Source organism: Schistocerca americana, chromosome 2 (genome assembly GCF_021461395.2).
Source record: "Schistocerca americana isolate TAMUIC-IGC-003095 chromosome 2, iqSchAmer2.1, whole genome shotgun sequence".
NCBI lineage: Eukaryota > Metazoa > Arthropoda > Insecta > Orthoptera > Acrididae > Schistocerca > Schistocerca americana.
This window is the reverse complement of record NC_060120.1, coordinates 706,487,184-706,509,243: the sequence shown is the minus strand read 5'-3', so window position 1 is coordinate 706,509,243 and position 22,060 is coordinate 706,487,184. Positions and strand designations below refer to the sequence as shown.

Here is a 22,060-nt window from a genome sequence, read left to right as displayed (position 1 = left end):
GCAGAGTTTGGCTAGTTCCTGGGATAGGGTTGATTCAAATTGGTTCCTTCGTCAGATGCAATGTGGAGAAGGTATCTAAAATTTGTAATTCATGTATACATAACAATTTTTGCCGTAGTGTTGGCTGAGATGTCAGTGATCGGCATTGCCTATGCTTGCAGTGTACATCTGTCTACAGTGATGAACATTTATGTGTATCCATCTGAAGGTGGAAGAGGACGGACCTGGTCAACATGAATGTGAGCAAATCTAGCTGGTGCATCTTGGAAGTTACCCACATCAGCAAGCTTTTGATGTCTCACTTTACTTTGTTGGCATGGGCGATATGAACATACACAAATGAATGCTCTTTCTTAATGGAAGGTGACAAAAAATGGTTCTAAGCAATCTGACAGTAGCATTGGCTGCCAGATGAGATAAGCCATTGATGCTATTGAAATTTGTCTTCTGAAACTTCTGTCACATGTAAGGATATGGTTTTTTCCAGGAGATGTCACACCACAGTTTCACCTTAAAGTTGAGGACAGGAATCTTGTAGAGATGTAACCCTGTAGATGAGTCATTCAACAATTGTTGTAACTATGGTTCTACGGACTGCTCTTCGGCGACTTCTCTGTAGTCTATAATCTCTGCCACTCCACAAACACAAGAAATGTAGTCAGCCACCAAATTTTCAGCATCTTTTATATGTTGCATAAGTGGTTTATGAGACCAACATGCTGAAGCTGCTCAAGTGAGCGCTTGCCGTGTACGTTCTTTGGGTCGAGCACACTGTCCAATTTCACCTGCTTCTTTGAACCATGACGTCCTCTCTAATGTCATGAGTTTACATTGTGAAGGATATAAGTAGCCTATTGTTAAATGTTAACTGTCGACGTCTTAGTAACTAGGTCTAATGTTATCTACGTTGTTTGTACACTATGCTGATTATCCCAAAACAATGAATTATTGAGGAATTTATGTGCATGATTTTTCGATTTTTAGGTTCCTTTGGAATGACCTTACGAGGGAACGGTCCAGTCCAACACGTGGAAATATGCCCTGAAAATTTTTATATAGGAAGAATACACCGAAAGAAAGACTATGTCAAAATATTTGCTGCTAAGATGCATTGCAAGCATTAAAAAAAAAAAATCTTGAAAATTGCCAAATTCGTACCTTATCAGGTGGCTGGAGAATTTTACAACCTTATCAAAGTTGTATCGGACGGCGCATGCACAAACTGTCAGGTGCGTATCCCTGGTTGATGACACATCAGTAAACAGATAACTAACTCAGCGTGATCGTAATTTGTAAAGTCAATTTCAGTTTTCATAGATAGTTTCTTTGAAATAATACACATAGCCACAAAGGAATAATAATCCGCAGTTGCTGTTCACTCAAATTTGTAACTCATTTAACATTCATAATAATAATTACCAGTTGCTTTTGCAATAGCGGCACTCTTAACAGAGATAAAACTGAATTAATATTCATCGTGTTTAATACTTAATATTATGCAATGTGCAAAGCTGGTCTCGCTCCATAAATCAGACAGTAAACTGTATAAATGGAAGAAAGATGAAGTAAGAAATAGTATCCAAACGAAACTCGCAAAACTCTGAAAGAAAAGCTATCCAAAGGATTTACAGCACTGGGTGGCCACGAAGTCCTATTACCCCCACTAATAACCACTATAAATCCCTAAACTTGAGTACCGTACATAATGTGAACAACTTTTCTTTAGAGGAGTTTTCTTCAGAAGCGAGCCATGTAGAGCTACTTGTGAGAAACAATGCACCTTTACTGATGGAGATCTACCGACCAACCGATTCGGCTCAAATTTGTGTACAACCTAAAACGAAGGAATCTGATACATTTTGGGTCAACATCCCCGCGTTTATGAGAAAATCACCCCTAAAGGTTATGACGAGCAATCGACTCAAAACTGGGGGTTCGATACATAATTGTAAATTGAGCAATTTTCTTCATCAGGTATGGGGTCCGAAAACGCATACTTTTCCAGAAATCGAGGTAAGAAACTTTTACAACTGCCACTTCTGTACCCACATGGTAAACTCTTTTCGTCGACAGTATCGATAGAGCAACGGCCAAGGTAACTGGCTGGGAATCGGAGAACCCTGGTTCCAATCTCGAAGAAACTTTATTTCCGGGCTTGAGATTTGCTGTGTGCTTCTGGAAACCCAGCGGGATTGCACAACCGCATAGATGCAATAACTATTCACAGCATAATTCATAACCAACTTTCAGCACCGATTTTTCAGGCGATGATATCGTATGCGCGGTGCGCATCAAAATTAATTCCCGAAAAAGACATATTTTAAAATGTAAACCAAGTTTGTTTTCCACCGACTCTTCGGAATGAACAGTGTAGTTGTCGAAAGATTGCAGTCATTAGATGTTCTTGGTGCCGTAAGTATATTTGCTTCGAATGTTTATAGGACAAGTACCATTCATCTAGCTGTTCGAAGAAAAGTGAGGACACGTAACAGTGACTGGAAGAACCATTGGAAAGTGACCTGGAGTAACATTTTAGTTGTTTACTATCCCAAGAGGTTTGAGAAATTTATTTGCCTACCTTATTATTATCATTCCTTATTGATTTACTTATCTTATTAACCCTCCGATCCCTATCATTTGAGATATGGAAAAATACAAACGAAAAGAATAACATCCGCTAGGGTTCTCCGATTCCCAGCGAGATACCTTAACCGTTGCGCTGTCGGCGAAAAGCGTTTGCCATGTGGGTACAGATACGGCAGTTGTAAAAGTTTCTTTCCTCGATTTCTGGAAAAGTATGAGTTTGTGGACCCCATACCTGACGATGAAAATTGCTCTATTTACAAATATCTGTCGATTCCTCCAAGAAGTGGCCGTGCGGTTAACGGCGCTGCAGTCTGGAACCGCAAGACCGCTACGGTCGCAGGTTCGAATCCTGCCTCGGGCATGGATGTTTGTGATGTCCTTAGGTTAGTTAGGTTTAACTAGTTCTAAGTTCTAGGGGACTAAAGACCTCAGCAGTTGAGTCCCATAGTGCTCAGAGCCATTTGAACCATTTGATTCCTCCAATTTTGAGTCGATTGCTCGTCATAACCTTTAGGGGTGATTTTCTCAAAATTGCGGGGGTGTTGACCCAAAATATCTTAGATTAGTTCGTTTTAGGTTTTACACAAGCGACCTGCCAAATCTGAGCGGAATCGGTTGACCGTGTCTCAGGCCTTCCCCTTGTGAGCCCTCTAAATCGCAACTGAGTCGAGCATTTGTGATTTCAAGTCTTCTTCGACCTGGTTAAGCAGATTTAGGAAATCATAAAATAACGAAGTTCAAATCGAGTAAAAGTGTAGAGGAGATGCCATTAAGTCGTAGCTTACATGAAGACAAAGCTTGCTGTTTGCCCATAAAGTGTTGTGTCTAATGCCGATCAGTAAGGTTTTATGAATGAAATGCAAGCAAACTGCACTTTATCATTTTGAGCAAAAAAAGACCGCGAGTCTATTGTGGAATCAGTTACTGCCATGACACATTCATGTACAACAACGTCAGTGACAAATATGAGTGGATTACAGTTTCTACGGCTACTTAATGGCTCAAATGGCTCTGAGCACTATGGGACTTAACAGCTAAGGTCATCAGTCCCCTAGAACTTAGAACTACTTAAACTATGGTCATCAGTCCCCTAGAACTTAGAACTACTTAAACCTAACTAACCTAAGGACATCACACAACACCCAGTCATCACGACTACTTAATGGTAAAAATCTTATAATCGACGTATCAAAATCTGAAAAAATAATCTTTAACATTTCATTCGAATCGATTTCTCACCAGCTGCACAAATTAATTCATTGCTTTTGCTGGACTCTTGGGCTGGACTTAACGATACCTCTGTCTGTCAAAAGGGCGATGAAAAGACTGCTGATATCATTGAGATTCCACCTGAAAAACCACTGTGAATCTCGATAAAGAAGTTTATCGAGTGTGTAAAGTATTTTTAAGGAAATTGTCAGACAATGTAATTTCCAATAGCTCCGCGTCATTTGAGGTTTATCAGGACAACAGTATTCTTAAATTTCAGTCATTTGTACATCATTAGTTTGCACTGGCGCATTTTATAAATTGCTTTAAGTATGCTCAGTATGCTGTACAATACGCAGAGCAAACGGCCAGGATCCTTCCTTACTTTACCACACTTCTGTCTAAATAAAATTAACGATTATTGTGACTTGTCTGAAAGCATTAATTTTTCTTTCGGTGGGCGTGTCTGGTGTAAGGAAAACGTTTGTTTTCGTCATTTAAAAGACACTTCGCTTTATTGTAACGACTACGGGGCTATCGTTTGATTGTTAGGCCTACTTAAATATACATTAGTCAAAAATTATAATAAGAAATGTGCTACAGGAACTGTTATACAATCAAATATGTGTAAAATACATCTCGTTTCAACAAATAAAGTCATGATTGATCGAAGTCATCTATAAGGTAACACGAAACACCATATTGATTTATTTTCCTCTGCTAGTCAGGTCTGTAAGGATTACATATGCAACAATTTAGCTGTTGATACGACGTGCCTGTTATTCAAAACATTAATAATACGTGACTTTTTTGTATAGTTTAACTACTTCGAATTAGCTTGATTCCACTCCAGATAATGGCACTACGCTGCGCTACGGTGTTTTTGTCACGGTCGATCGCCTGCTAGGCAGGAATGACTGTACAACCCAGTCATAAGCGGTGCTTCATGTGACAAAGATGAGAATCTTCAATAATTTTTAAAAATTAATTGCAGTGCGTCTTAGCAGCTAAAATTTCGAAAATGCTCTTCTTTCTTGTATTCTTCCTGTATGAAAATTTCAGGGTGGGTTTCGTCACATCAAATTGAACAATTCCCTTGTTAGCTTTACTATCCTTTTTGTAGTTTGCCCCCACCCAAAACAGCCTAATTCCCGCAGTTGTTCAGTTAATTTCATTTCTTTTTATTACCTTACAGAAATTCTTTGCGTGACTTTCTTTTTTTAAGTTCGTTTTCAGTAATGGTCTAACCTGTGATCGCCATCTTGAAGAATGTAATCGGCCTGTTATTAAATGTTACCTGTGTTAGTTTTAGTAGCTCAAGCAAACCATGCTTTTTGGTCGCTATGTGACTTCGTGTGCCAAAGCAGACGAATGGAATCAGACGTTGCTCTATTCCCCGATTTTTGAATGCCATAGTAATGGGTTTGTGATCTGTAGAGGCAGTCGCTGATCGAACTACTTTTTGAGGTTGGAAGTACGTGACTGTCTCATAGATTGCTAACAGGTGTCGATCATATGCATTCCGCTTCTGTTGGGCTGGCTGCAACGTTTTAGAGAAATGTTGCTGTGAGCGCTGGTCTACTTCTTCGTGGAGTGCTGCTTCAACTGCTTGCTGACTTGTCTTGCATCGACCACTGTACCAGGTATGCGTGAGATGCCAGGTGGCTGAGTAACACTGCTCATGTAGAGGTAGCGGAATGCTATGTCCGTTTTCGGTGTCTACTGAACAAGTCTGCGTCCAGTGGCGCCATGACCTGCAAGTGCATCCTTTAGCGGTGCCACTGGCCAAAACAGTATGGCCTAGGATGGTGACTTGAGGTTTCCCTGTGACGCATTTGTTTTCATTAAATACCATTCCATGGTCAGACAGCCTTTGAACACCCCATCGACAAAACGTTCCCGTATTTGAACGACGTTTTAGAGGCCAAAAGACCTGAGTAAAAATTCAAATAAAACAAATGGCATGGTCACCGCATTCTTCGTCATGTCAGTAGTCGCTATGGGTATATGGCTAGATGATAATTGCCACAGGGCCTCTAAGAGCCATCTTTCTTGTGGCTAAGGTCGTACAAGGGAAGGCTGCTATGCTGGGATCACAAATTTATTTAAAACGTTGTACAGCTTTACAGGCCATTAAAACAACATAATGTGCGAGTAGTAAGGTGCACACCTCTAGCTAGTGTGAGAAAACGTAAGAGAAGTTTTACATGTCTATTATGTGTCTTACGTATCTTTGCATAATGCTGGACATACGGATTCATGGTGGTCATGTGGTTTTTTCATCACTGGCCATACATGGTTTGCATCCAAACAATCGGAAGAAAGAGAAATTTTTTAAAATGCCAGCGATGTGTGTTTTCCCTTAGAAACTCTGAACATTCCCTGTAAAAGTGGGGAAACTGCATTCATTCGATGTAGTAGATGCCATTTCAATTTATGTTTTCCATGTCTGTATGACAAATACCATCCTGCAACATGTGATGTCGAGAGCACATCTAACAAATAATTGTACATTACTCTCATGATCTGACACATCGTGATGTACTATATTACTGAATAACGTCATTCGCATCATTATTTATTGTGGCTTGACTTGGGCTTTCCAAGCCTGTCCCTTTTCCTTGAAAATTTAATTAAAAGTAGAGTCAATAATTAAATTACATCTGAAATTCACTACAACTTCATGATAATGCACGTGTTTTTTCATTATATTACCTCTCAAATGTCATACAAATTAAATAATTTGACCACTGATGAAAAAAATATAGATTAAAAAATAAGTGTTGACAGGATCTGAGCTGCCGTCTCACCTACAACCCTCTTGCTTAGTGCAAGCGCTAACCACATGACCACATTGACTTCTTACAGCCAGCACCGTGACACAGATACATCGGCTTCATAACAGACATGTAAAACTTCTCTTGCGATTTTCCCAGAATTGCCAGAGTAGTGCACCTTACTACGAAGGTTGTCCATAAATTAAGGTCTCCAAAGCTTTTTCACACAGTAAATAACATTTTATTGCAAAACCGATTACAGATCCTGAAAGCTTGGACTTTTAGCTATTTTTCAACGTAGTCCCCGTCATGATCGACGCATTTTTGTGACACACTCTGGAAGCTTTTTCATACTGCATCGTGCCACTCTCCTGTCGACGTGCGCAGGAAGGAATGGACAGCTGGCTTCAGTTCTTCGTAGCTTGAGAATTTCACTCTCCCCAAGGGTTGTTTCAAACTGGGGGACAAATAGTAGTTACTGGGAACCAAATAAGGACGGTACAGAGGATGGTCAATGATTTCCCACTCAAATTTGGTGATGAGATCTGTTGCGGTGCGGGCGACATGAGGGTGGGCTCGGCGTGGCTTTGTTAGTGCCTCGCAGTACCTAGCCACGTTGATAGTTGTACCTCTTTCCAGGTAGTCTACCACGAGAACACCTTACCTATTCAAGAATACCGAAACCGTCACCTTCCTCGCTAATGGCGTTTGCTTGAACTTCTTGACATTTGGAGAACTGGAACGCTGCCATTGTTTTGATTGTCCCTTAGTCTCTGGTATAAAGTACTGGGCCCAAGTCTCGTCTCTGGTTGCAAGGGATTTCGAAAATTCGTCACCCTCTTCCCAGTAACGGTGCAGGAAATTTCGGGCACTTTCAATGCGCTTCTTTTTTCAGTGAGCATCCATGACACCCACCTGGTACACTCCTTATGATACTTCAAAACGTCCATCAAAATCTTGTCCACTGTAGTCTTAGATAAGTCTCCTATCAGTTCAACAATCTCTCACACAGTCACACGCCGATCCACAAGCAAAACTTCTTCGACTTTTATCACTGTCTCGTCTAAAACTGATGAACGCCCGCGGCCGCCACGTCGACTGTAAGGCCGTTTGCGATCTCCCTATACCACTTACCTTTTTTACGTCCATACACTTTTCTCCGTACACGTTGGTCAACTGACGATGGATTTCAATAGGGGTTGACGCCATAAACCACGGAAATCTAATCACAGAATGCAATTCACACTTGGCGGGAGGGTCGATTTTTCCTCCCTCGTTGATGTCTGCTACGCCAAGAATGAGCGTCGCAGAGAGGGGGGACTGGCAAGAATAGTGGTGTGGGGAACATGGCGCTGTTGTCAGATTTTAGCTAGCTCACTCAGTCCCGACGAGAGTTCGCTGGAGATCTTACTTTTCGGACAACCCTCGTACTTGCATGTTATATTGTTTTAATGACCTACTAAAGGCATAAAAAGTTTGGAGTAAAAACGTGATCTCAGCGTCATGGTCTCTGCTTAAGAGGACGAAGACTGTGGGTTAATGTATCAGCAAATGATTCTAGTCAGCAACATTGCATTTGTGTCTGTTAAGCGTTCAGGTGCAGTTCTGCTTGCACATAGTGATACTGCTTGTCCAGGTGTGTGATACCCTGTATTGTGCTTGGCGTCATTGTGGTGAACCTGTACCTGATACTCGCTTGATGGTTTGATCGAGCGGTGGTCTCTAGTTCCCGGTGCTGCACTGTTGTCAACTGAGCTCAGTAATCGTGTTCTCTGCAGGTCAACTGCTAGTAACAAATATGCACAGAAGTCAGTGCCTAAAATAGATTCAGAGACATCAACATCTGCAAATAACCACGTGAGGTTATGGAGAAATCGACATCGAAATGGAACACTGTGTAAGTGAGTGTTGATCGCAGAGTTGCATAGTGCTTTCAACCATGCTTGAACATCCTGTTTGTCGTCCAGCGCATGGCTGACAGACAACGTGGTGATGTTGGAGCCAGTGTCTTCGTCAAAAATGGTTCAAATGGCTCTGAGCACTATGGGACTTAACATCTGTGGTCATCAGTCCCCTAGAACTTAGAACTACTTAAACCTAACTAGCCTAAGGACATCACACACATCCATGCCCGAGGCAGGATTCGAACCTGCGACCGTAGCAGCATCGCGGTTCCGGACTGAGCGCCTAGAACCGCTAGACCACCGCGGCCGGCAGTGTCTTCGTCGTATCTGTGTGGCTGACACATAGTCTTCTTTACATGGTTCAGTGTGCATGTGGAGGTGTTGCTGCCGACAGTGTGTAGGCCCTACACTGTTACTGTGGACATACTGGCTATTTGAGTAACTGCAACGTGAGTTACACTTCACACATGTTGGCCAAAATATTTGAGGTACCAGCATTCCTCACGGAAGGTCTTCCGCAGTTCCTGTGTTCGATTATTTGCGCCTCGTCGTTGCTGCAGCACTTCCACAGTGGTTCTTAAGCTTCAAATTTCCTTGTAGACGCTCGACAGGCATCATGACATGACGGCCGCGTTGTCCAGAGTCGCCTCAGGGGAACTCGGCTGGGACTGTCCGCCTATGTCATGGCAATTGCTGCGGGCAATGCTATTGGCGACCTGAAGTGATTTGTTGGGTGACTTATAGTCGTATACTTCCAACGCCGTCCGTACTTGTGCCGGCAGTTGTAATTGCCAAACATGTAGTGACAAACCATTGGACATGGTGGAGCTGTTCACTAATCTTGGATGTCGCCTGAACTCTGATGGGGTCTTGTCACGTCTTTTCCCTTGATATAGTACGTACCTGACCCTGAGATCGGTTGAGTTTGTACAGCGAGATATTAGCTCTTCTTTTATTTTGTTTCAAGCTCCATCTGGCGGTGGGTGGACTATAATGTCCGATACCAATGTTGTGGCTTTTTGGTTCAGATTGCTTATCACCAAGTTGAATTGTCTACGGTAGTTGATCACTAGTTGCCACCGAACTATGTTCTCCACTAACGCAAACAACGGTTGTTGTTGGGTGGCATTAAATTCTGTCAGTAAGCAGTAACTGCAGGCGCGGCGCCGACGAACTGCTGCAAGTGGTGGACCGGTATCTCGTTGCTTCGAACTATGGTCACGGCTCCGTTATACAATTCGTTGTTACACACGGTTGCAAGCCGAGAGTATTTATCTGAGCCGATAGAGTCTTAGTGTTTGGTTTAACATCTTCTGTCTCGGCAGAAATTTCATTGTGCTGTGATATGTTGGCGTTGCAGAATTTACACCGTTTTTGTTGCACTGCGTGAGCTTCATGCTCGTATTTGATGGAACAATAAGCTCCAAAATCCCAATGTAATCGCGCAGTTTGCTAATTTGTCTACGATGAAATGGCATAATATGCCGTTGTCGTTCATTTGCTCCTTGCGTATTTCCGCCGTTTATCGAAAATGCCGTTGGTAGGAAGGTACTAAAGTTCATAGACGGGGTCACAAAATATGTGGCCGCTTAAGTTTTCCACTTAATAATTGTACATAGCTTTAGAACTTAAAGAATTAGGCTTTTATTCTTCATGAATGACAACAAGAACATTCGATAAAAGGAACTGAATGTTAACGAACTGAACTTAAATTATTATGGCAAAGATAACAAAACTAAACATGTCAGAGAGTTCACATCTATGTCTCGAGCCGGCCGGTGTGGCCGAGCGGTTCTAGGCGCTTCAGTGTGGAACCGCGCGACCGCTACGGTCGCAGGTTCGAATCCTGCCTCGGGCATGGATATGAGATGATCTTAGGTTAGTTAGGTTTAGGTAGTTCTAAGTTCTAGGGGACTGATGACCTCAGATGTTAAGTCCCATAGTGCTCAGAGCCATTTGAACCATTTGAAATCTATGTCTCGATATTCTCTCGGCATCAAGTTCAAAAACGTATCACTGCCACAACCAGTAGGAATGTATTGTAATCACCTGAAAATATTGTATACATCATATGCTTTTGTGTGCCTGCTCGATAGTTAACTGAGTTAAAGAGTATGCAAACAACTTCAAGATCTAAATATAAATTGATAGAAAAAAATCTGTGCAACATTACAATCATGTTTGATAGTTTGATGTTCTATATAGCAATACGTAGGCCAAATACTTTAAGACATTAGATCAAGTTGACTTGCCATATAGTACAGGTGAAGGTTGTGTATATAATGTAATCAAATAGGACCAAATAAAAATCAATCAATAGACTGGCGAACTTTTGGTTTACAATCTATTGCTAGAATCATTCAGTATTGCTACCACTACGCTTTGCTGGCCTCAACATATCATGGTAAAATCTGTGCAGTTAATTAAATGAAATACTTAATCCCATGATGCTATTAGTGACACCTGTGACTACACAGACTTGCGCCGTCGGGTTGAGAGTTGTAGGGTCTCACTAAACCACGCGGGTGTGCACTGCACAACAGTGGTAGCTAGTCAGGCAGCTGGCTATGGGTGAGGTGAACACAAGGTTCAAAAAATGGTTAAAATGGCTCTGAGTACTATGGGACTTAACATCGGAGGTCATCAGTCCCGTAGAACTTAGAGTTATTTAAACCTAACTAACCTAAGGACATCACACACATCCATGCCCGAGGCAGGATTCGAACCTGCGACCGTAGCAGTCGCGAGGTTCCAGATTGAAGCGCCTAAAACTGCTCGGTCACACCGGCCGGCTGAACACAAGGGTTTTTTAAATTATGCTACTCTACGTCCAGTAAGATAACGACAGCTGCATGAAGCCCGGAATTAACAATTTAAGATCCTAAGAAATGCCTCCTGTAGACGAGACTATTAAAATCCTTGTGGTTAACTACCAAAACGTTCGCAACAAAGTGACAGAGTTTGATGTGCTCCTAAAAAGCGCAGTAGGTCACATAACACTAGACACAGAAAGCTGGTTAAAACCTGAAGTTGTCGACAGTAATAAGATCTTTGGGGAAAATGTAAGCGTATACCGAAAGGATAGGGAAATGAGTGATGGAGGTGGTTTATTTGTCGCGGTACACAAGAAACTCAAATTCACCGGAATAGAAATTGATGCTGCAAGTGAGATTGTTTGGGGAAGACTCATTACCAAGGACTGACACAAAATTGAAAGTCTGACGTCAGGAGAGAAGCATGTAGAGGAACTAAGGCTCAAGTTTAAAAGAATAGTTGACCATGCATGGATAGATATGTGTCTAGTAGAACAGTCCATGACAGGAGAGGTCCTCCACGGTGTACACTTACAGTAAAGGAACTTCTAAAGAACTTGAGACTGTTAGATAACAGGTATAAAACAAAGCATAGGGCTATGGATAAAGGGATGCTGAATGAAGAGCCTGTTAGATAACAGGTATAAAACAAAGCATAGGGCTATGGATAAAGGGATGCTGAATGAAACGCATTCGGAAGTGAAGAGAGCAATGCTTGAAGCATTCGATGACTGCCTTAGCAGAATACCGTCGAAACACCTTTCACGAAACCCAAAGAAATTCTCGTCATATGTAAAGGATGTTAGTTGCGCAAAACTAAGTCCAGTCACTAGCCTGGCGAGACAGGAACTGAAACTGAGAGTCGCAGGCAAAACCCTGGAATGCTTAACTCTGTTTTCAAACGTTCGTTACAAAGAAAAACGCAGGAGTAATCCTCCAATTTAAGACTCGTTCCATCGAAAATATGAACGAAATAAAAATTAGTGTCAGTGACGCTGAGAAACAGCTAAAATCGTTAAAACCGAGCAAAACCCCAGTGCCCAATGGTATACCTGTCAGATCTATACCAAATTTTCAGGTGAATTAGTCCCTCTGTTAACTATGATCTGACGTATATCCCTCGGACAAAAAACCGTGTCTAGTAATTGGAAGAAAGTACAGGTCACACCTGTCTACGAGAAGGGCAGCAGAAGTGATCCACAAAACTACCGTCCAGTATCGATGACATACATTTACTGTAGAGTCTTGGAACATATACTGAGCTCGAACATAATTAGATATCTCGAACAGAACGACCTTCTCCATACCAACCAGCATGGATTTCGAAAACATAGGTCATGTCAAACCCACCTCGCAGTTATCTCACATGGCATCCTGAAAGACAAATATCAAGGCAGCCAGCTATTCTCCATTTCCGAAAAGTATTTGACTCAGTATCACACCTATGCTTATTATCAAAAGTATAATCGTATGGAGTATCAGGAAAAATTTGTGACTGAACTGAGGATTTTTTAGTAGTGAGGACGCAGATGAAAAGTCACTGACAAGTGTAGAAGTACCCTCGGGTTTACTGCAGCGAAGTGTGTTGGGTCCCTTGCTGTTAATGTTGTATATTAATGATTTTGCGGACAATATTAATAAAAACATCAGACTTTTCGCAGATGATGCAGTTATCTACAATGAAGTACAGTCCAAACAAAGCTGCAGAAATATTCTATCAGACCTTGAAAGGATTTCAAAGTGGTGCAGATATAGGCAACTTCCTTCATACACTCAGACATGTACCGTTGTGTACTTCACATAACGAAAAAAACCAAGTGTCCTGTGAACATAATGTCAGTGAGTCACAGTTGGAATTGGTAAACTCATGCTAATACCTGGGTGAAATATGTAGTAGGGACATGAAATGAAACGATCACATAGGTTCAGTCGTGGGTACAGCAGGTAGCAAACTTAGGTTTATTGGTAGAATACTAGGTAAACTTAATCAGTCTACAAAGGAGATTGTTTACGAGTCACTCGTTTGATCCACCTAGAATATTGCTCAATATGTGGGGTCTGTACCAAATAGGACCAACAGGGTAGTCTGTAAGTGTACATGGAAGGACAGTACGAATGGTCGCAGGTTTGACGCGAGACAATGTCACAGAGATGATGAAAGAACGGAGCTGGCACTCTCTTGAAGACAGGCGGAAACTATCCCGACAAAGTCTATCAACAAAGTTTCAAGAACCGGGTTTCAATGAATAGCGTACTCTAGGAATATACGACAACCCCCTAATATCGCGCCCATAGGGATCGCGAAGACAAGATTAGTTACAGTACACACAGAGGCATTTAAACAATCATTCTTCCCACAGTCCTTTGGTGAATGGAACGCAGAAAAGCCCTAATAACTGATATAATGGGACTTACCCTCTGCCATGCACTTCACAGCAGTTCGCAGGATATATATGTAGATTATGCATGTGTTAGCGTGAAACATTCTGGGCATTTGCATTTAAGCCACTACAAAGCAAGCTTTCAGTTCTTCACTATTGTTGGCTCTGAGCACTATGGGACTTAACTGCTGTGGTCATCAGTCCCTAGAACTTAGAACTACTTAAACCTCACTAACCTAAGGACATCACACACATCCATGCCCGAGGCAGGATTCGAACCTGCGACCGTAGCGGTCGCGCGGTTCCAGACTGTAGCGCCTAGAACCGCTCGGCCACTCCGGCCGGCCACTATTGTTGGCTTGCGTTGTCTGAATTAACCAGCTGCAACGATAAGGCGAAAACGTGAAAGTGCTGGGAGCAATAGGAGGGGGGGGGGGATAGAGGGAGGGGCTTGTGTAACAACTTATAGTAATCCAAACGTCGAGTCAGAAAGAGTGACGTGTTTATCCAACGCTGACTGTGTTAGTCAGCTGCCTATTAAGTGTGATCCTCGTAAGCAAAGGCCTGGCAGCACATGTTTTGTATAGGGGTACTGCGTAAAAAATTGAATAATACTGATTTTTTTCTAAGAGCCACGAATATGATGGTAATGCAGCCGTCTACAAATTTTTGTTGCCAAAATGCATACCACTTTTTGCATAGCTGCCAAGGAATTACCCAGCGAGGAGTAGGAAAAGGCAGCTTCACATACTGAATTGGCACTTTTTTTGGGGGGGGGGGGGGGGGGGAGGATGGGGGGGTCATCAGTCTTCTTATTGGTTTGATGTGCGGGCCACGAATTTCCCTCCTGCGCCAACCTCTTTATCTCAGAGTAACACTTACAACCTTCGCCCTCAATTATTTGCTGGATGTATTCCGGTCTCTGTCTCCCTCTACAGTTTTTATCCTCGCATCCTGCCCCGAAAGACATACTATCAATGCAGTATGAGGTTTAAGAAAGTCATAACATGTGATGTACTATAGACGAGTAGTACGTGCACCCACAACCATTTGTTGTGAAATCTCAAAACTATTTTGTCGTTCACAGCACCCCTTTACCCTCCTTCACCCTTATCTAGATAAGATCCTGGGTAGGGTACGCTCTTGACATCAGCTACAGTGCTGCCGCAGATCTGTAGACAAAGATAGCCTAAAATAATTTCTGTTCTGACCATACGTACTGAACAGCTTGTACTGATGCCGTTGATTTTGAACAAATTAGGTAAAGTTTACTTTGGGATATAGCAGCAAATCACAGCGCTACCGAGGTGATCTTGCGCCCCTGGCAGAATTGCGAAAGCCGTGATGTCCCCCTGCTCCTACCGCAACACCACTCACCCCAAAAATTATAATACTCGCAATCTTTTCTACGTAGATTTAGGAAATAGTATAAGTAGGTACAATAAAAATAAAGCAATATTGATAAATATTCCTTAAATGAACTGTCCTGGTGAAAACATTGCAAATAAATTAAATGTATCTTTGTAGTAAATAAACTTTCTAAGGAAACTGAAAGTAAAACAAAATCTATGTGTTACTGTTTATGGCTTGGTCTAAGTGTGATGTATGATAAAGAACAGACTGTAATTGCCCCTCATAAATTATTAATTAGATGTAAGAGAAAAGGGCTATAATTTAACAGCTTGTACTGATGCCGTTGATTTTGAATAAATTGGGTAAAATTTACTTGGGGATATAGTGGCAAATCAGCCTTACCGAGGTGCCCCCTGCTCTTACCGCAACGCTACTCACCCCAAAAATTACATTTCCACAATTTTTTCTACGTAGATTTGAAAAAACTGAAAAAATATTATTTTCCAGGAATTGTGTTTTTATTATAATTTTACTTTGCATGTCATTGCTTTCAGCGAAGTAAACACATCGAAAATGCCGTCGAAGCTATATTTGGCAGCTTTAGCGTTTTCTGTCGGCAAGATATCTAAATTTGATGGTCTGCTTCCACTTTTTTCGACCTTGACGAATTTTTTTCATCTTTAATTTGATGAAATTATATTCCCAAGATGAACAGAATACAACTTTCAATGGTCACAATCACTATCAGCCACAACAACTTACTTTCGATTTTTTTTTTATTTCCGCATCCGGTCGTGTCATCCGAAACTGAGGAGCAGTGGCAAGAAAATTACATATCCCTTTCACCCTTTTTTCAGTCGGCATAAATTGGGAAAAATCGGGAGCCTTCATCCAAATAGGGTATTTACTTCAGCGCTCCTTCACACCCTCGAGATCCTTCAGTTCTGCAGCGAGGTAACAGCAAGAACTCCAATTACTGAACATGAGAAAACTGCTTAGGGAGCAGGCGTGTGAACTAAGTTATCGGTGGACGTCTGTTCGGTTCTAGTTATCTCCTTATGATGCTACCTGGACGAAAGTAGCTGGCCGAGCAAGCGGCTTCTTCTCGTAATCAGACGGTAGGAACACAAGGAGTAGAAGAACTCACTTACCTCTCCCGATTAATCCTTAAACCATCTTTAATTTATTTTATTTCGGTCGGTTTATGCGCCCGCTCTGTACGTGTGCCATTGGCAAGAGACTAACCACGGTCCTGCAGCAAACCACACTGCAGCCGAGACTCTCCTCCACCAACGTAGATTGATATATAACTGCAGTGTTGATTTAAGATACCACAAAACAATACACTGATGGAAATGGGAAGTGTTGGACGATACAATGAACGCTCTGATCTATCTCACTCTCGGCATCGAAAATGAAGATTCTTTGAAGCTAACACTTCGAACACTCTCTGGGCGAGGTTTGGGCAATTGCTTCAACCTTCATCAAGACTGTTGACCACTTTACCAAAATATTTATCTTGAAGATTAGTCATGAAAACTTCATAAATGTCTCCATTTTTGCAAACTTTCATATTAATGAATAGGGAAAACTTTCGCAGCTGTGGTCACGTAACTCTGAAAGCCAGTCTAGGCTCTACCTAGACGGCAAGATTCTTTTGTTTATTCGACCACTTGCTTTCTCCCATCCTGAATTTACCTAACTCGTATTGCACAGTGGACAAAGTAAATAGTAAAGTAGTACTGGTATCCAGTTCGTAGGTCACAGTAGGAGGTCTAGACTACAATAGACAAATAATATCTAATAATACCTAATACCATATTCGGAATTTCGAACCATTTATTATGATACCAAACCATGGTTCCTATCAGTTTAGATTCGCATGTTATCACACTCGTTGGTATCTCTGTTCACAGTATTTCAACATGTTATATCTCACAATCAGCAAGCGCCTCTGTTGTGTATTTTTTTTTTTTTTTTTTTTGGTCATCAGTCTACTGACTGGTTTGATGCGGTCCGCCACGAATTCCTTTACTGTGCTAACCTCTTCATCTCAGAGTAGCGCTTGCAACCTACGTCCTCAATTATTTGCTTGGCGTATTCCAATCTCTGTCTTCCTCTACAGTTTTTGCCCTCTACAGCTCCCTCTAGTATCATGGAAGTCATTCCCTCGTGTCTTAGCAGATGTCCTATCATCCTGTCCCTTCTCCTCATCAGTGTTTTCCACATATTCCTTTCCTCTCCGATACTGCGTAGAACCTCCTCATTCCTTACCTTATCAGTCCACCTAATTTTCAACATTCGTCTATAGCACCACATCTCAAATGCTTCGATTCTCTTCTGTTCCGGTTTTCCCACAGTCCATGTTTCACTACCATACAATGCTGTACTCCAGACGTACATCCTCAGAAATTTCTTCCTCAAATTAAGGCCGGTATTTGATATTAGTAGACTTCTCTTGGCCAGAAATGCCTTTTTTGCCATAGCGAGTCTGCTTTTGATGTCCTCCTTGCTCCGTCCGTCATTGGTTATTTTACTGCCTAGGTAGCAGAATTCCTTAACTTCATTGACTTCGTGACCATCAGTCCTGATGTTAAGTTTCTCGCTGTTCTCATTTCTACTACTTCTCATTACCTTCGTCTTTCTCCGATTTACTCTCAAACCATACTGTGTACTCATTAGACTGTACATTCCGTTCCGCAGATCATTTATTTCTTCTTCACTTTCACTCAGGATAGCAATGTCATCAGCGAATCGTATCATTGATATCCTTTCACCTTGTATTTTAATTCCACTCCTGAACCTTTCTTTTATTTCCATCATTGCTTCCTCGATGTACAGATTGAAGAGTAGGGCCGAAAGGCTACAGCCTTGTCTTACACCCTTCTTAATACGAGCACTTCGTTCTTGATCGTCCACTCTTATTATTCCCTCTTGATTGTTGTACAAACTATATAAGACCCGTCTCTCCCTATAGCTTACCCCTACTTTTTTCAGAATCTCGAACAGCTTGCACCATTTTATATTGTCTAACGCTTTTTCCAGGTCGACAAATCCTATGAAAGTGTCTTGATTTTTCTTTAGCCTTGCTTCCATTATTAACCGTAACGTCAGAATTGCCTCTCGTCCCTTTACTTTTCCTAAAGCCAAACTGATCGTCACCTAGTGCATTCTCAATTTTCTTTTCCATTCTTCTGTATATTATTCTTGTAAGCAGCTTCGATGCATGAGCTGTTAAGCTGATTGTGCGATAATTCTCGCACTTGTCAGCTCTTGCCGTCTTCGGAATTGTGTGGATGATGCTTTTCAGAAAGTCAGATGGTATATCGCCAGACTCATATATTCTACACACCAACGTGAATAGTCGTTTTGTTGCCACTTCCCCCAATGATTCTGTTGTGTATATAGACAAATAAACAACACAGTACTACCAAACAGGGGACAACCAATCACCTTTCGCTCTAGCGGGCGTCACTTGCAATATTACGAGTAATAGTGACATGAGGTCCTGCAGTTAATGGTATGAGGTTTATCAGCTGACCTGTCTTTACTCGAAAATTATTATATTAACGCTGCGATACTCATAATTTTTGGGTTTTCACATCCGATCCACTTTACTGCATTTTATAAAAAGTTTCGATTAGCCATTTTCCAGGAACTTTGGGCACTGCAGTTTTCACAAACGGCGGTAACTAAGTTATATTTTTTACCTTTATTTTCTGTTTTCCTACCTCAAATATCTTGAAATCCAGCCGCAGCTGAGTAACCTTCGGACTGCGCTTGTTAATGGTCAGAACGCATTCAGAAGGCTGCCCGTTCACATAAGCCGCTGGAAATCCTGGATTTACAAAATATGTACAATTTTGGTCGCTTTGCTGGCCACATGTCCTCACAACTGTAATAAAGCAAACCCTACTATTTTACAAACAACCGCTACATACTTAGCCAAAGTTGTCTGAAACAAAACATTATCAGAAATGCATTTAAGTAAATTGATTAAAAATACGAGTGTTCATTATATTTAGCAACCTATACATGGAGAGAAGGTATTTTAGACATGCAAAGAGAGGTAAACATTTCCGTGTCGAAAGGAAAACTGTTAAATATTTTACTGTTGTTTGAATAATAATTTTATTCATGTAGATTAACGTTTTGAAACAAAAGTAACAGTAAAGAAAAGACTGTTCAACAAAGACTTGAAAGAAATTATGCAGGAGGAGAACATACATTTTGAATGAAAATGAAATTTCACCCTTGAAAGCAATAGTAAAAACGCGTTATTGTCTAACAGATTACTACAAGCAACTACAAACATGACATAATAATTATCGTACAGGAGCCCCTTACACAATCAGCTCTACATAGACATCAGCTGGATAGTCAAATCAGACAGTTTTATCTGCACTGATAAGTTCTTTCCTAAGTTCCTGGATAACTTGTGCCAATTAATTTACTTCCTACAATAGACAAAGAAACATAATTTGATCATGGTTACATTGTACACTCCTGGAAATGGAAAAAAGAACACATTGACACCGGTGTGTCAGACCCACCATACTTGCTCCGGACACTGCGAGAGGGCTGTACAAGCAATGATCACACGCACGGCACAGCGGACACACCAGGAACCGCGGTGTTGGCCGTCGAATGGCGCTAGCTGCGCAGCATTTGTGCACCGCCGCCGTCAGTGTCAGCCAGTTTGCCGTGGCATACGGAGCTCCATCGCAGTCTTTAACACTGGTAGCATGCCGCGACAGCGTGGACGTGAACCGTATGTGCAGTTGACGGACTTTGAGCGAGGGCGTATAGTGGGCATGCAGGAGGCCGGGTGGACGTACCGCCGAATTGCTCAACACGTGGGGCGTGAGGTCTCCACAGTACATCGATGTTGTCGCCAGTGGTCGGCGGAAGGTGCACGTGCCCGTCGACCTGGGACCGGACCGCAGCGACGCACGGATGCACGCCAAGACCGTAGGATCCTACGCAGTGCCGTAGGGGACCGCACCGCCACTTCCCAGCAAATTAGGAACACTGTTGCTCCTGGGGTATCGGCGAGGACCATTCGCAACCGTCTCCATGAAGCTGGGCTACGGTCCCGCACACCGTTAGGCCGTCTTCCGCTCACGCCCCAACATCGTGCAGCCCGCCTCCAGTGGTGTCGCGACAGGCGTGAATGGAGGGACGAATGGAGACGTGTCGTCTTCAGCGATGAGAGTCGCTTCTGCCTTGGTGCCAATGATGGTCGTATGCGTGTTTGGCGCCGTGCAGGTGAGCGCCACAATCAGGACTGCATACGACCAAGGCACACAGGACCAACACCCGGCATCATGGTGTGGGGAGCGATCTCCTACACTGGCCGTACACCACTGGTGATCGTCGAGGGGACACTGAATAGTGCACGGTACATCCAAACCGTCATCGAACCCATCGTTCTACCATTCCTAGACCGGCAAGGGAACTTGCTGTTCCAACAGGACAATGCACGTCCGCATGTATCCCGTGCCACCCAACGTGCTTTAGAAGGTGTAAGTCAACTACCCTGGCCAGCAAGATCTCCGGATCTGTCCCCCATTGAGCATGTTTGGGACTGGATGAAGCGTCGTCTCACGCGGTCTGCACGTCCAGCACGAACGCTGGTCCAACTGAGGCGCCAGGTGGAAATGGCATGGCAAGCCGTTCCACAGGACTACATCCAGCATCTCTACGATCGTTTCCATGGGAGAACAGCAGCCTGCATTGCTGCGAAAGGTGGATATACACTGTACTAGTGCCGACATTGTGCATGCTCTGTTGCCTGTGTCTATGTGCCTGTGGTTCTGTCAGTGTGATCATGTGATGTATCTGACCCCAGGAATGTGTCAATAAAGTTTCCCCTTCCTGGGACAATGAATTCACGGTGTTCTTATTTCAATTTCCAGGAGTGTATTTTGATTTTCAACATAATATACGGACGCGTGAGTAGTGGACATGGTGCAAAAGTTGGTGTGAAGCTAGAAATGTTCAAGCATTAATTTGGAGTCAGAGGAGGGGCACCACCCAAATTACTGATACAGTTATTGAAGACTCGAAAAACTAAAATATTTGGAGTGGTAAATCAAGCCAAGAGAAGCGATTAAAGGACAAAGCATTTGCAAGAGAACGCACTTCAATTCCATATGATCACTGGACAAGTCACTGATTTTCATGCCCCAAGTGTCACGAGTAAAACCTGGATCTTAAAGCATTTCCTATCTTTTTGTAAGTAAATGCTTTTAGTGAACTTTCCACTTGTGACATTTACTCGTCTGTGAAGACTGTTTACTGTTAATTATTTCAATGAATTTACTCATAAATTCTTTGGAATAGCTCAATAAGACGCGTACGAAAAAAAATGAAAAATTACAATTATAAGTTGATTGAAGCTTGTAATCAGCAAGAAACCGTGACCAAGACGTTTCTAGAATTTATCTAATTTTGCGTTGATTTGTATGTTCTCTGAGTCAAAAACGCTTTTTAGTGCGGCAGGTCTGCCTTATGGAAGACAGTATGCGTATTTTCATAGAAACAGAGACCAAGAGAAGAGAATTTCAGCAAAATCAAAATGAAAGAAAAAAGAAAAAGGGTGAAAAGAACTTACATAGTGTTCAGAAAGGAGCAACTGCTTCATAGATGTAAAACGTAAAATGGCCGAAGTCACAGATGGTTACTCAAAACTTGTCTTAAGGAAAAATGAAAGAACCGAAATATAGGAAAATCCAATGAAAGCCAATAGGAGAGTAAAGCGTCCAGCACTATGAAAGAAAGCTCAAGTTATCTTTTGATATTCAAAAAGAAACGTTTTAACATTCCTGGAGACTTGATGTTTGAAATCTCAGCGTATTCCGATATCAAGTACTGTTAGCAGTGAAGTTCCAACTATTGATCATGCCCTTTCATTCCTCACAATGAATTTTAGTTCAGTCATTGTACATAATGCTTCTAACAGACCTGTGTAAGATGATTACAGAGCGGGAAATACACCTTTTAGTTTTTACTCGAACTTAAAGAGTGACGCTACC

The 22,060-nt window shown here is 42.1% G+C and overlaps 1 protein-coding gene across 1 annotated transcript in view; it reads right to left on the bottom strand.

Annotated features, from left to right (window-relative positions):
* The window catches only part of LOC124594365, a 112,666-nt gene that overhangs the window by 74,055 nt on the left and 16,551 nt on the right, over positions 1–22,060 (bottom strand). Inside the window, exon 3 of the mRNA XM_047132733.1 lies at positions 18,755–18,918. Within this exon, the coding sequence (XP_046988689.1) occupies positions 18,755–18,918 (164 nt within the window). The remainder of the gene's footprint in view (positions 1–18,754; positions 18,919–22,060) is intronic.